Source organism: Canis lupus, chromosome 19, assembly GCF_011100685.1.
Source record: "Canis lupus familiaris isolate Mischka breed German Shepherd chromosome 19, alternate assembly UU_Cfam_GSD_1.0, whole genome shotgun sequence".
NCBI classification, from domain to species: Eukaryota; Metazoa; Chordata; class Mammalia; order Carnivora; family Canidae; genus Canis; species Canis lupus.
Genome location: NC_049240.1, coordinates 55,424,323 through 55,439,040, shown reverse-complemented (window position 1 = coordinate 55,439,040; position 14,718 = coordinate 55,424,323). Strand labels below are relative to the sequence as shown.

Here is a 14,718-nt window from a genome sequence, read left to right as displayed (position 1 = left end):
TTTTTTTTGGATTTCATGGGTATTTGGTAGGAGAACAGACCAATTTTGTTTACTGATTTTTTATTTTTTGCCCCTGCTCAGGAACCCTTATCAAGTGGCATCTTGAGAAAGATGATTTAAAGAATAAATTCGAAGAGCAGAAGGACTCTCACTGCTTGCCCTCCATTTTTTAAATTCACATTTTAAACTGTTTTCCTTTAATAGCAAACCTAGGTGATTCCATGTTTTCCAATGAATTCTTAAGTTTCCACTGAGTTAGGGTAATGAAGATCGAATTAAATTACAAGTACTTCCTTCTGTAAGAGTGGGAAATCGTCTCTGGAAAAAGCCCCTGAAAAGCGTGTTTATTTCTTTTTGTGTTGCAAATTTTATCACTTAAAATATACAGTGTGGAAATTAGATTGAAGGAATAAACTGAGTAAACATTATTGCATACGGTATAATAGGGAACTCTGGAGTCCTAAGGAAGAGTTGATCTGGTATTTCAGGCCATACTTGGGGATTTTTTTCCTAATTGGCAGCGTATCTTTATTTTCTCCCTCTTAATTAAGGAATTTGAAGATACAAAAATATTTTCCAGGCAACCATATTAACGCACAGCAATACTTGGGATGGAAGGTTGGCAGATAGTAAAAATTTTTTTATCCCAGGACTGACATAAGCAAATACTTCTTCCTTAAATATCATCACCAAAATATCATCTAAATAAGAGTTTTCAGTAGCATTCTCATGCCACCCTAGCCAGTGTTATATATATTAGGTTTTAAGTATATCATACTTTTTTTGTTTTCTTACATAAGATAGTTCACATAGGTTTAATAAATTATAGCCATAAACCTTGTCTAAGCATGGATAAAGCAGGGTTTGCTTTTTCCTAGTTTTCATGTTTTTCCTACTTTTATTAGTATTTGAGAAGTCTGTCATAATGTGTTTGTTACAGATTTTACTTATGGTGGAGTATAAATGGCAACAGCAAATAGGATTTGAAATTTATATAGACCTGATTTTTGAATCTTGCGTCTGCCCCTTAATTAGGTGTGTTATCTTAAACAAGTTACTTTCTATAAGCAACAGTATAAATTAGAAATAATGGTATGGATGTTGCAGTATTATTGTAAAGATTAAATAATATTTCAAATAACATCACCTTCCCTGGTGGTCTAGTGGTTAAGATTTGGCGCTCTCAAATAACATCACCTAAGTATGCTGTGATTGGTAGCTTATCTCAAAAGCATTTGATTTGTAAAGATTCTGATAATATTTAGTGAAGCAGAGATGTGAATAATAAGTGATGGTATTAACTGAAGATTTGTATTTTCCTTTAGCAACTTTTATCTAAATGTCCCTGGAAGGAATACAAATCTGACTCTGGAAAGCCTTACTATTATAATTCTCAAACTAAAGAATCCCGCTGGGCTAAACCTAAAGAACTTGAGGATCTTGAAGGTAACACAGAAAAAAAATAATTTCTAATGTTAATTTTTTACATATCTATGTCATTCACATTGAAACAATCCTTCATAAATAGGATTGTTCAAACACAGGTCTTATTTTTAAAAATTAAATGATTAGAACGTTTTAAATGGTATAACCGTTTTATGGGCTCTTATTTTCTTGTTGCTCTAGATATCAGTTCTATAGATTTTAAATAGATTTTTATTTGATTTGATTCCACTGAAACTAGGATACCAGAATACCATTGTTGCTGGAAGTCTTATTACAAAATCAAACCTGCATGGTGAGCTGCTTTGATAATTCATTTTCTGTCATTATTTAACATTTTTTAGAGTATGTTACTAATGTTCACTAACCATAATTGGGTAAATCTGCAGTGAGAAATCTCTAATTAAAAATTCATTTAAGGGTTATATTATAAATGAGCTTGTAAATTTTAAAATTATACTTTGATTTAAAAAATTAATTTACCATTGGAAAATTGAATAAGGGCATCATGTACAGTATTTATAAATACAGCTGTTGAGACATACATATAATATGTGACTTCACCCATGTAGCAGATAGCAGAGAGCCTTTGAGTTCAGTTTAAAATTTTAATATATTATCAGACTATGCATTTAATGCTGATTTTATTTTAACACAACATTGCAAATTAGCTTTTATGTTTGTTATAGGAGGAGTTTTAAAAATACCATGCTTCACTTACAAAGGGAGTATTTTTCATTATCCTTAACTATTCAAAATACCCCTGAAAATTGGGAAATACTACTTAATATAAAACCCAGTTCTTCAAATAGAGATTAGAGTGAAAATTGAGAATTCAGTTCTTTTACTCTCACTTTTGAAATAGAATCTGGTGTCATTAATTATCAACTTAGCAGTAATTGCTTAAGTAAAATGCTTAGAAGCATTTTAAGAAATGGAGCCAGTAAATTAGTCATCAGTGTGGAATGACATCTGACAGTGAAGAGAATAAAAATTTCCTAAAGGCACTATGGTCTTAAGTCTACTTACCTTTTTCCTGTGTCACGTAATTAGCTTGGATCATCATTGTATCTGAAAAATATGTTAATTTATGTTAGTAATGATGACTCCTATAGTATGTTTTGTCAGACGTCCTAAACCTGCTTTCTGAAATGATTTCCATTAAAGGGGGATAAGTTTTTTAAGTACTTTGATAAAGTTCAGCTTTGTTACCAATTATGTGGACCATCTCATTCCCTAATGATGCTGAATATTTTTGTTACTCATAAAAAAAAATTAATTGGAATGGAAGCTGAAATACTGAATGCAAGTCTTTAAAGCTCTTTAAATTTCTATACTAGCATTGGCTAATAATAATGTAGATAGGTAGATTCCCATTTTATTCATGTAAAAAATATCAAGCTCATTTCTGATATAACCCTACTACAAGATAGTTGGTGTGCATAACTATCTATCTACCTGTCAATGCTAGTATATATGTGCTGGAATTTCATAATATGAATTTGGTCTCATTTTGAATTTGGTACCTTTAAAATGATCAAATAGTTTAACCCCCCAGAGAAAATGCTGTTTTATTCCAGAATTATACAGATATTCTGAGTTCTGCAATAGCCAATAGCCTTTGGGAAAGTAGCAGTGTGCAGAGAAACTTTACTAAAAACTGCTGTCATTTAAATTTGTCTTCATTCTTTAATTGCTGTCCTGGAACTTTGGAGCAAGCATTTGCTCTGAAAAAGTTTGGGTTTTTTGGATGGTAAATTAAAATCTTACTGTATGAGAAACTTCTCCTTATCTCCCTTTAAAGTTTGTTTTCATTGATTGTATTTAAAAACCATGTCATAGGTAACTGTTCTTTTTTCTCTTTAATAGCAATGATCAAAGCCGAAGAAAGCAGGTAAGCCGTTTTGGACATCAGTACAATTTACAAATTTGGGATCTCCAATATGTAACATTCTTGTTTTAAATATTTGCTTTATAGTGTAAATAATATTTACCATGTTCAGTCTGATGGTGTGATATCTTTGGAGGATTTGGGGTAGGGAAAAGAATATTTACCAAGATATATACAAAGGACAGTTTGCTAGATGGTAATTATTGGAATTTGGATTACATCCTTTGAATTAAGAAGCCTGTGTTACAGAAAAGTCCAAAGTTTGGTTTGATTTAATTCCTGTATCCAGGTGTTCTTTGAATATATGAAGTGGATAAAATTTAAAGTTCATATAGAAATTAATGATATAGGACAAATTTTATGGTATGTAATACAATGTGATAGTAGGGCATTTTGTGATTGAAAACGATTGTTGGACTTCCGGAAGTGCAGATTGTTGCATGAGTCCCTATGCTATATTATCCTGGATGTTTGCTCAGTTAAGTTGAAGTAATCCAGTTTCATTGTTTTTAGTCTTCTCAGATAGCTTAATAGTTTGTCACATTGCCTTTCTCTCTTTTATAAATCTTATTCATTTGATTTTATGATAGACTATATTGTATGGCTTTCTGATTATTAACGAGATGACCAGTTTGTTGTTGTTGTTATTTTTTAATATATAGTAAGCAAGAAGAGTGCACCACAACATCAACAGCCCCGGTTCCTACAACAGAAATTCCGACCACCATGAGCACCATGGCTGCTGCAGAAGCCGCTGCCGCTGTTGTTGCTGCAGCCGCAGCTGCTGCTGCTGCTGCGGCTGCAGCCAATGCCAGTGCTTCCACCTCTGCTTCAAATACTGTTGGTGGAACTGGTCCAGTTGTTCCTGAGCCTGAGGTTACTTCAATTGTTGCTACCGTTGTAGATAACGAGAATACAGTGACGATTTCAACTGAAGAACAAGCACAACTTACTAGTACTCCTGCTGTTCAGGATCAGAGTATGGAAGTATCCAGTAATACTGGAGAAGAAGCAGCTAAGCAAGAAACTGTATCCGAGTAAGTTCAGTGACTTGTCTTTTGCAAAATTAAGACTTCATTAATGGAAGAAATTTTGAGTTTACTTGATAGCCATTGAGTGTTTAAAATTTTTTTGAGAATCAAAACATGAACCTTTAGATAATCATTACCAAGGCTGAATTTTGTGGGCTCATGGTCTTAAATTCTTGAAAAACTATTCCTCAGTTTTATAAACCAGACTTCAGAGACACAGGGCGAGGGACAAATTAAAGAGGAGTTCCAAGCACCTTAGCAATCAAGATATGTCAGTTACCGTGCAGCAATTTTAAATTTTAAGTCAAAACTAATGCAGAAAAGCCCATGATTATTAAAATAACAAAATTTTAAATAGAGACAGGATTAGTATTATTAATTATTTTGCAACAGGCTCAAGTATGACTTAGCACAACTCTGCAAGGAAGTGCTATAGTTTGATGTTGAACAAATAGAAGCAAAGATTAGGTAGACAAAAATAAAGATTTACTACGGTGTAAGAAAACTGTTTAGTAGGGTGTAATTAAATTGGTATAACTTTTTAATGACAAAATAGCTGTATCTGTCAATCTGTAGTTTACATGTGCGTGTATTCTGTATCATCTGGTCATATTTCCTATGGCTGTGCTTTATATAGATATAAAAAGTAACCTTGAGCTATGCTTCTTGACTTTAATGTCCACATATATTTTTTAAATAACTGTTAACTGTGATGTCACATTCCATACATGATCACCCATCTTCTTAATATTTAAACATTGATTTCATCTCCCAACTTCTTGTTAAATATTCTTTTTTATTTTATGTACAGCTCCCAAAGTGAAAATAGCTTTAAATTTTTTTCTGATGCTTAGAAGTTGAAAAAGGAATCTACATGGTATATTTGAAAGCACAACAGTAACATTTTTATGTATTTCCTTGTGCCCTTTTTTACGTTTTATTTCATCTTTTAAGGATTTATTTATCTGAGAGAGAGAGAGCATACACACTTGTGTGGGGGAGGAGGGCAGGGGGAGAAGGAAAGCAGACTTACCCTCTTAGCGCAGAGCCCAACATGGGGACTTCATCTCAGGATCCTGAGATCATAAAGCAAGAGTTGGATGCTCAACCAGCTAAACCACTGAGGCACCTGTTTTGTTTTTTTTTTTAATAATGTCTGCAGTCATCCTGGAGCTCCAACTCACAATCCCAATATAAAGAGTCGGTTATTGGTCTGTTTAGGTTTTCTGTCCTTCCTGTTTCAGTTTTGGTAGTTTATAAGTTTCTAGTCCATCCATTTCTTCCAGATTGCCTAATTTTTTGGCATATAGTTGCTCATATGTTCTTAAAATCATTTGTATTTCCTTGGTGTCGCTCATGAACTCTTTCATTCATGATTTTATTAATTTGGGTTTTTTCTCTTTTCCTTTTGATCAGTCTGGCTAGGGCTTTATCTGCCTTATTAATTCTTTCAGAGAACCACCTCCTAGTTTCATTGATCTGTTTTACTGTTCTCTTGGCTTCTATTTTGTTAAATTATGCTCTGATGTTTATTATTTCTCTTCTCTCTTAGGCTTTATTTGCTGTGCTTTCTCCAGATCCTTTAGGTGAAAGGTTAGCTTGTGTTTTTGAGATTTTTCTAGTCTTTTGAAAGAGGCTTGTAATGAAATATGCTTCCTTTTAGGACTGCCTTTGCCATATCCAAGGTTTTAAACAGTTGTATTTTCATTTTTGTTAGTTTGCATGAATCTTTTTAAGTCTTGAATTTCCTGGTTGACCCATTCATTCTTTAGTAGGATGCTTTTTAACCTCCAAGTGTTAGAGTTCCTAACAAATTTCCTCCTGTGATTTGAGTTTTTCAAAGCAGTGTGGTCTGAAAATATGTAGGGAATAATCCCAATCTTTTAGTATTGGTTGAGACCCGATTTGTGACCCACCCAGTATGTGATCTATTCTGGAGAAAGTTCCATGTGCAGTCGAGAAGAATGTGTGTTCTGTTGCAATAGGATGGAATATTCTGTGATTATCTGTGAAGTCCATCTGGTTGAGTGTGTTATTCAAAGCCCTTGTTTCTTTGTTGATCTTCTGCTTTGATCTGTCTATTGCTGTGAGTGGGTTGTGGAAGTGTATTATTATTTATTTGTTTCTTTACTTTGGTTAGTAATTGGTTGGTATTATTGGCTGCTCCCGAATTAGCATAAATATTTATAATCGATAGATCTTGCTGAGTAGGCCCTTTAAGTATGATATAGTGTCCGTCTCCATCTCTTACTACAGTCTTTGGTTTAAAATCTAATTTATCTAGTATGAAGATTGCTATCCCAGCTTTCTTTTGAGGTCTATTTGCATAGTAAATGGTTCTCCATCCCCTCATTTTCAGTCTGAAGGTGTCATTAGGTCTAAAATGAGTCCCTTGTAGACAGCATATGGATGGGTCTTGGTTGCTTTTTTTTTTTTTTTTTTTTTTTTTAATTTATTCATGAGAGACACAGACTTGAGAGAGAAGAGAGGCAGAGACACAAGCAGAGGGAGAAGCAGGCTCCATGCAGGGAGCCTGATGTTGGGACTTGATCCCGGGACTCCAGGATCACACCCTGGACCGAAGGCAGGCGCTAAACCACTGAGCCACCCAGGAATCCCCGGGTCTTGTTTTTTAATCCAATCTGATACCATTTACTAATGGACTAAAAATCATAAGATACCTACGAATAAACCTAACTAAAGAGGTAAAGGATCTGTATTGTAAAAACTACAGAACACTTATGGAAGAAATTAAGGAAGACACAAAGAGATGGAAAAACATTCCATGCTCATGGATTGGAAGAGTAAATATTGTTAAAATGTCTATGCTGCCCGGAGCAATCTACACATTTGATGGAATCTCTATCAAAATACCAATGACATTTTTCACAGAGCTGAAACAAATAATCCCTCAGATTTGTTTGGAACCAGGAAAGACCCCAAAAAGCCAGAGGAATGTTGGAAAAGAATGCCAGAGTTGGGAGCATCTTAATGCCTTACAAAGCTGTGATCAAGACAGCATGGTACTGCATGAAAACAGACACATAGGTCAGTGGAACAGAATAGACAACCCAGAAATGGACTTCGAACTCTATTAGTCAACTAATCTTTTGACCAAGTAGGCAAGAATATTCAATGGAAAAAAATAAACAGTCTCTTTAGTAAACAGTACTGGGAAAGTTGGACAGCCACATGCAGGAAAATGAAACTAGACCAATCTCTTACACCATACACAAAGATAAACTCAAAATGGTTGAAAGACCTAATGTGAGACAGGAATCCATTAAAATTCTAGAGAAGAACACAGGCAGCAACTTTTTTGACCTCGATGACAGCAACTTCTTGCAATACCCATCTCTAAAGGCAAGCGAAGCAAAAGCAAAAATGAACTTTTAGGACTTCATCAAGATATAAAGCTTCTGCACAGCAGAGGAAGCAGTCAACAAAACTAAAAGGCAGGCTGTGAAATGGGAGAAGATATTTGCAAATGACAGTTAAGGGGCTAATACCCAAGATCTATAAAGAACTTTAAAACACCCAAAAAACAAATAATCCCGTCAAGAAATGGGCAGAAGACATGAACAGACATTTCTCCAAAGAAGGCATACTGATGGCCAACAGACACATGAAAAATTGCTCAACATCACTTGGCATCAGGGAAATACAAATCAAAACTTCAATGAGATACCACCTCACACCAGTCAGAATGGCTAAAACTAACAAGTCAGGAAATGACCTTTTGAGGAGGATATGGAGAAGAAGGAATCCTTTTATTACACTGTTGGTGGCAAGCTGGTGTAAAACCACTCTGGAAAACCGTATGGAGGTTCCTCAAAAAGTTAAAAATAGAGCTACCCTATGACCCAGCAATTGCACTATTATCTACCCCAGAGATACAAATGGAGTAAAAGTGCACCCCAATGCTCATAGCAGCAGTGTCTGCAATAGCCATAGTGTAGAAGGAGCTGAGATGTCCTTCAACAGAAGAATGGGTGAAGGAAAGGTGGTGTGTGTGTGTGTGTGTGTGTGTGTGTGTGTATTATATATATAATATATATAATAATATACACATTAATGCACAATAATATATATTATATATATATAATATACACAATGGAATATCACTTGACCATCAGAAGGGATGAATACCTACCATTTACATCAACATAGATGGGACTGGAGGGTAATTAAGTAAAATAAGTCAATCACAGAAAGACAATTACATGGTTTCCCTCATATGTAGAATATAAGCAATAGTGGAGAGGGAGGGAGGACTACAAGGGAAGGGAGGGAAAACTGGGGAAAAAAGTCAGGGAGGGAGACAAAGCATGAGAGACTATTAACTCTGGGAAACAAACTGGGGGTTGCTGTAGTGGAGAGGTAGGTGGGGGATGGAGTAACTGGGTCAAGGACATTAAGGAAGGCACGTGATGTGATGAGCACGGAGTGTTATACACAACTGATGAATTACTGACCACTACATCTAAAACTAATGATGTACTATATATTGGCTAATTGAATTTAAATTAAAAAAAGATACATACTCCAGCATGTTGAATGATTATTAATTACATATATGTAAATTTCAGTGTTCTGATAGACATTGAAAGTTTTGGGATGGTATTTTATATATCCTTTTATACTTTTTTTTTTAAAGATTTTATTTATTCATGAGAGACACACAGAGAGGGGCAGAGACATAGGCAGAGAGAGAAGCAGGCTCCCTGTGGATCGACCGGACCCCAGGATCATGTCCTGAGCCAAAGGCAGATGTCCAATCGCTGAGCCACCCAGGCATCCCTATACTTTTATTTTTTTCTACAATAATTTGTTTTTCGTAATTTCAGCAACAATTACTTTCTGCTTATTTTCTTTCTAGTATTTCCTTCTAGTACCTGAATCGTCATAAACTTTTTAATTTCTGCAACATATACCATTTACAGGTGGTAATTTTTGACTGGGCCCTTTATACTATTTCTGATAATTTTGAATAAATTTCCCAAAGTAAGGTTACTTGACTCAGAGGGTATGAATATATTTTGTGTAGTTGTTCCATTTAATATTTGCTCCATTCTCTTCCCCTAAGCATTCTGGTTCTTTTTTTTTTTTTCCTGCGTTATTTTACCTTTATATAGGAAGAGATGTTAGTAGTATATGATCTTTTCATTTTATAAAGACCCCCAAACTAGTGCAGTTGGTAATTCTTGAATATTTTCATTCTTTTTGTTTGATATCAATGTTTGACATACTTTTTTGTGAATTACAAAAGAATATATATATACTTTCAGTTTTGTGGATCAGTCTTAAAATGATGCCGTCCTGTGGTAGCATATAAGAAGCCATAATATATAAACTTATGAGTAAAACTATATGTATAGAAACAGATAGTGGGCTAGATTTGGTTCTCATGAATTGTAGTTTTTCCCATTCCTGATTTAGGTACTCTCAATATCTTTATATTTATGCACACTTGCCCAAATCCTTAGTTACTAAGGCCACTAAAATGAAAACACTAGGTAAGTTTTATAGACCATTTAAAAGTATTCATTTGTGGACTAGTGGAACTAATGTTTTAGTGTCATTGTTTTTTTAGAGGCCCCTATGCAGGGTCCTAATAACTGAATGTTCCAGGAAAAAAGTGTATTACCTTTATGTCTTTATGTTTAAGTAAGTGTGTAGGGTTCATACGGGAGAATTTATTTCTAAAATTATAAAATTTAACCTCAATATCAAATGCTTAAATGATTAAAACATTGTTTTTATAAGCGAAGCAAATGTTTACTTAAGTTATAAATACCATATTTAAATTTCCCTCTAGTTTTACTCCAAAAAAAGAAGAGGAGGAAAGCCAACCAGCAAAAAAAACCTATACTTGGAATACAAAGGAGGAAGCAAAGCAAGCATTTAAAGAATTATTGAAAGAAAAGGTATTAAAGATTTTTATATGACGTGCAATAATTAATAATAAAGTTACTGTTTAATGCAATCAGCACCTTGATGCCTTTTTTGAAAATGCTAATCTCATAAAATGTTGTAACCAAAAATGAACTAAAGTTTTTTGGAGAATATTTCTGTGAAACTGATTTTAACCAAAAAAAATTTTTGTGAATAGTGTATAATACACAGCACATTCTACCTCTGTATGTAATTATGTTTTTTTATTCATAATCTTTTATCTTTTAACCAGTAGTCATAAGAAAAGTATCCTTGCTCTGTTTAAATTTCAGTTTAAGTTTTCTTTTTAGTCTGTACATATATTACCCAGGTTTGCCTTGGTTCAATAAGAAATTATTAGACCTCTTTCAAATTTGAGCAAAGGGAAGTGCTTGATGTTTGCAGTGAGTATTATACTTTATTTCCTGTTGTATGACTTTTACAGTATTTGTGCAAAATTTTAATTTTTGACATTAAATGGTTTTCAGCGGGTACCTTCTAATGCTTCATGGGAACAAGCTATGAAAATGATCATTAATGACCCAAGATACAGGTAATACTTGAAGGTTTTTTTTTTTTTTTTTGAAGTTTTTTATTTACTTTTCCAACTCTAGCAAATTCACAATTGTGTAAAATAGTGTAACTTTTGACTTTGTCTTCTGTTATTTTGGATACCAAGAATAGTTTTTTTATGTCAGATATGAACCAAAAAGCTTCTCATTCAATTTGAGTACAGATGAAATTAGAAGTTTTTGTAAAATAGAAATTATTCTCTGTAATCATTTCTTAATTTTTTATATCTTATTGAAATTTTCTTAATTTGTGAATGAAGTCATTTTTTTCTTCAAAGTATTGACATTTGATCATCCTGCTTTCATTTACTCTTATATGGTATATTTCTCTTTAGTGCTTTAGCAAAGTTGAGTGAAAAAAAGCAGGCTTTTAATGCTTACAAAGTCCAGACAGAGAAAGAAGAAAAAGAAGAGGCAAGATCAAAATACAAAGAGGCCAAGGAATCATTTCAACGTTTTCTTGAAAATCATGAGAAAATGACTTCCACAACCAGATACAAGTAAGATATTTAGTAAAGCATAGTGTGTGTTTATTGCACTGTTTTTTTTTTTTTTAAAGATTTTATTTATTTATTCATGAGAGACAGAGAGAGAGAGAGAGAGAGAGAGAGAGAGAGGCAGAGACACAGGCAAGAGGGAGAAGCAGGCTCCATGCATAGAGCCCAACCTGGGACTCAATCCCGGGTCTCCAGGATCATGTCCTGGGCTGAAGGTGGCGCTAAACCACTGAGCCACCCAGGGATCCCCTATTGGCACTGTTTCTATATCAGACTTTGCCAAGTACAGTACCTCCCCCAAAGTAGATAATTATTAAAGCTAAATGGGTAGGAGTGTGGCAGTTTCATAAGGTACAAGATAAATCAGAAGTTAAATGTGGAATTTAACGTACAGACTTCCTGAATTATTAATTAGGGACTAGAACAATAGAGGGGTAGACAGTGTAATAATTAAAGCCTGACTTCTTTAATATAAAAATTGAGGGATGCCCGGGTGGCTCAGATGGTTAAGCATCTGACTCTTGATCTCAGCTCATGTCTTGCTTTCAGGGTAGTGAGTTGAAGCCCCACATTGGGGGTGGGGAGAGCTTCAACTCCATACTGGGCATGGTGTCTACTTTAAAAAAAAAAAGGAATGTGTGTGTGTATATATATATATATGTATGTGTGTGTGTGTATATATATGTGTGTATATATATATATATATATATAACATTTTTGCAATAAATTATTATGTGCTTCCTTATTTTCCTCAGTCTTCTAGAAAAGCATTAGTTGAAGATTCTTCATTTCTTTAAATAGTCCTATTTTATGTATTAACTAAATTTCTGGCATTTTTTGAAGTCTATGATTTAGTTCCATGGATAGTTCTTTAGTGTCTATAGCTACCCTAAAAAATACAGTCTTGACTAGAAAACATGGCTCAATTAGAATTTATGCACTCCTTGGGGTGCCTGGATGACTCAGTAGATTATACATCCAACTCTTGGATTTGGCTCAGGTCATGATCTCAGGGTCATGAGATGGAGCCCCTCATCAGGCTCCTCGTTAGCAAGATGGCATCTCTTTGGGATTCTCTTTCCTCCCTCTGCCCCTCCCGCCTCTCCTTCACCTTCCCTCATTCTCCCTGTATCTCTCTCTCTCTCTCTCTCTCTCTCTCTCCCCCCCTCTCTCTCTCTCTCTCTCTCACAGATAAATAAATCTTAAAAAAAAAAAAAAAAAAATTACCCACTCCATCTCTAGGGAGAAATGGAGGCCTAAGCTATTTTGTTCTTTTCTTAATTATCCAAAAGATTTTCTATATAATATACTCATGAACTTACAGTGTTCATTGGGTGGTTCTAAACTTAATACACAGTTAATGTACTTAATATCCTATACAATATAAAGTGCTCAATATACTTAATATATAATAGCTTAAAAATAATTTTTATTGAGTAATATATAATACAGGGTAACATTTAATTTTTTTTTTTTTTTTTACATTTTTTTACATTTAATTTTTTTAATAGAAAAGCGGAGCAAATGTTTGGAGAGATGGAAGTCTGGAATGCAATATCAGAACGTGATCGTCTTGAAATCTATGAAGATGTTTTATTCTTTCTTTCAAAAAAAGAAAAGGTATTATCCACTCTTAATTATTAGTGTTTATAGATAAAACAAGGTATTTCTTCATTCTGATTAGGAATTGCTTTATAATGCTCATTTTTGTTGTTTGGTTTATTCAGTTTATGTGGTGTAGCAGATCTCAATATTAGAAGTGGATAGCTCCTGTAATAGTAGGTATTGATGTGGACACACTAGGTACAGAATTATTCAACTGTTACTTTAGTTGTCATTAATTGGCTGTCTTATGCCAACTTTGAAAGATACTTTTTAAGCTCATTAGGTTTTTAAAATACTCAGTATTTTTGTTTATATTGCATTTCTATGTATTTTCTATACAAGAACAGGAGTAATATATAATTGTTACCACTAAAATGTGCTTGCACAATGAAAGTATTTTAAAACACCTTGTTATCTATTTTATTACTCAATAAGTTGTGTCTCATTCAGTCTTAAAGAGATTTATAGAAATGTAAGTATTAACAAAAATTGAACATAACTGAAAGTGGTTGGAGACTGTGGCATTTACCTATTGTGTGACTTGTCAACAGTAACTTTCATTTTACATTCTGTTGATGCATAGTTCTATAGGAAGAGAGATTTATGGAATTGTTGGGGAGATAGGGTTCCCAGAACCCAGATTCTTAGGAGAAAGGTAAAAGAAAAATTGAAGGTAAGCAGTTACCAAGCCAAGCACTTTGACAAGACCACTGGAAAAGTAGTGTTGGTATTAAAAATAAATGGATAACATGAAACTTGAGCATCACTTAGAATTTGATTGCAGTTCAAATACCATACTTTCTTTGAATCTCAAAACGTGTATTTATTCTTTTGATTTAGGAGCAAGCAAAGCAGTTACGAAAGAGAAATTGGGAAGCCTTAAAAAATATACTTGACAACATGGCTAATGTAACATACTCTACTACCTGGTCTGAAGCCCAACAGTATCTGATGGATAATCCAACTTTTGCAGAAGATGAGGAATTACAAAGTAAGACTAGTGACTAAATGGGAGAAAGTTTTTTAAAGTCAACAGCAAAGAATTCTCACTTTTATTATGAGATTACTAACTGAATTTTTATACAATTGTTTGTCTATTCCTTTTTTTTTTTTTTTTTTCCTAAGGTGAGGGAGAGCTAGAGGGAAAGGGCGAGAGAGAGAGAATCTTCACAACCTTGAGAACATGACGTGAACTGAAATCAGAAGTCAGATGCTTAACTAACTGAGCTACTACTACCCAGGCAGTCTCTGTCCATTACCAATAGAGTGTTTTGTTGATTTCCTTTCATTATTCAGGAAGAAAATATTAGCTTTATCAGATAATCCTTAAAGTATGTTTGTCATAGATAAACATGAAATTGTTTTTGCCATTTTTGTGTAATTTAGTAAGAATCCGATTAATTACCACAGTTTTACTCATACTGTCTCCTTGAGGTAATGGCTTTAGAGTTTTGCAAACACCAAAAAAAAAAAAAAAAATGTATTAGTATTATCGTGCCTTAAGCTTCCCCAGGTTCTTTTTCTGACTGACTTAGTTGCTTTTTAAATTATAGCTTTCTGGATTACCCCTCTGAATACTGTGCTTTTATTCAGTAGGTGTGGGGTAGGGCCTAAAATTCTATCCTGTGAAAAGCTCCTTAGGTAGTGCTAATGTTGCTGACAAATTTTACAGTTACAGTTTTATTTCCCTTAATTGCGTCTTGTCACATGGTCTTTCTTTCACCCTCAAATTCAAGATATATTTT

At 33.9% G+C, this 14,718-nt stretch overlaps 1 protein-coding gene across 10 annotated transcripts in view; it reads left to right on the top strand.

Moving 5' to 3' along the window:
* The window catches only part of LOC119864507 (pre-mRNA processing factor 40 homolog A), a 60,964-nt gene that overhangs the window by 33,935 nt on the left and 12,311 nt on the right, over nt 1-14,718 (top strand). For 5 of the 10 annotated variants that reach the window (XM_038565211.1, XM_038565212.1, XM_038565219.1 and 2 more), the window contains 9 exons: nt 1,326-1,446; nt 1,685-1,738; nt 3,313-3,337; nt 3,997-4,371; nt 10,184-10,292; nt 10,788-10,852; nt 11,207-11,371; nt 12,880-12,988; nt 13,814-13,964. In XM_038565211.1, the coding sequence (XP_038421139.1) occupies nt 1,326-1,446; nt 1,685-1,738; nt 3,313-3,337; nt 3,997-4,371; nt 10,184-10,292; nt 10,788-10,852; nt 11,207-11,371; nt 12,880-12,988; nt 13,814-13,964 (1,174 nt within the window). The remainder of the gene's footprint in view (nt 1-1,325; nt 1,447-1,684; nt 1,739-3,312; nt 3,338-3,996; nt 4,372-10,183; nt 10,293-10,787; nt 10,853-11,206; nt 11,372-12,879; nt 12,989-13,813; nt 13,965-14,718) is intronic. The other 5 variants (XM_038565216.1, XM_038565215.1, XM_038565214.1 and 2 more) reach the window with 4 other exon arrangements.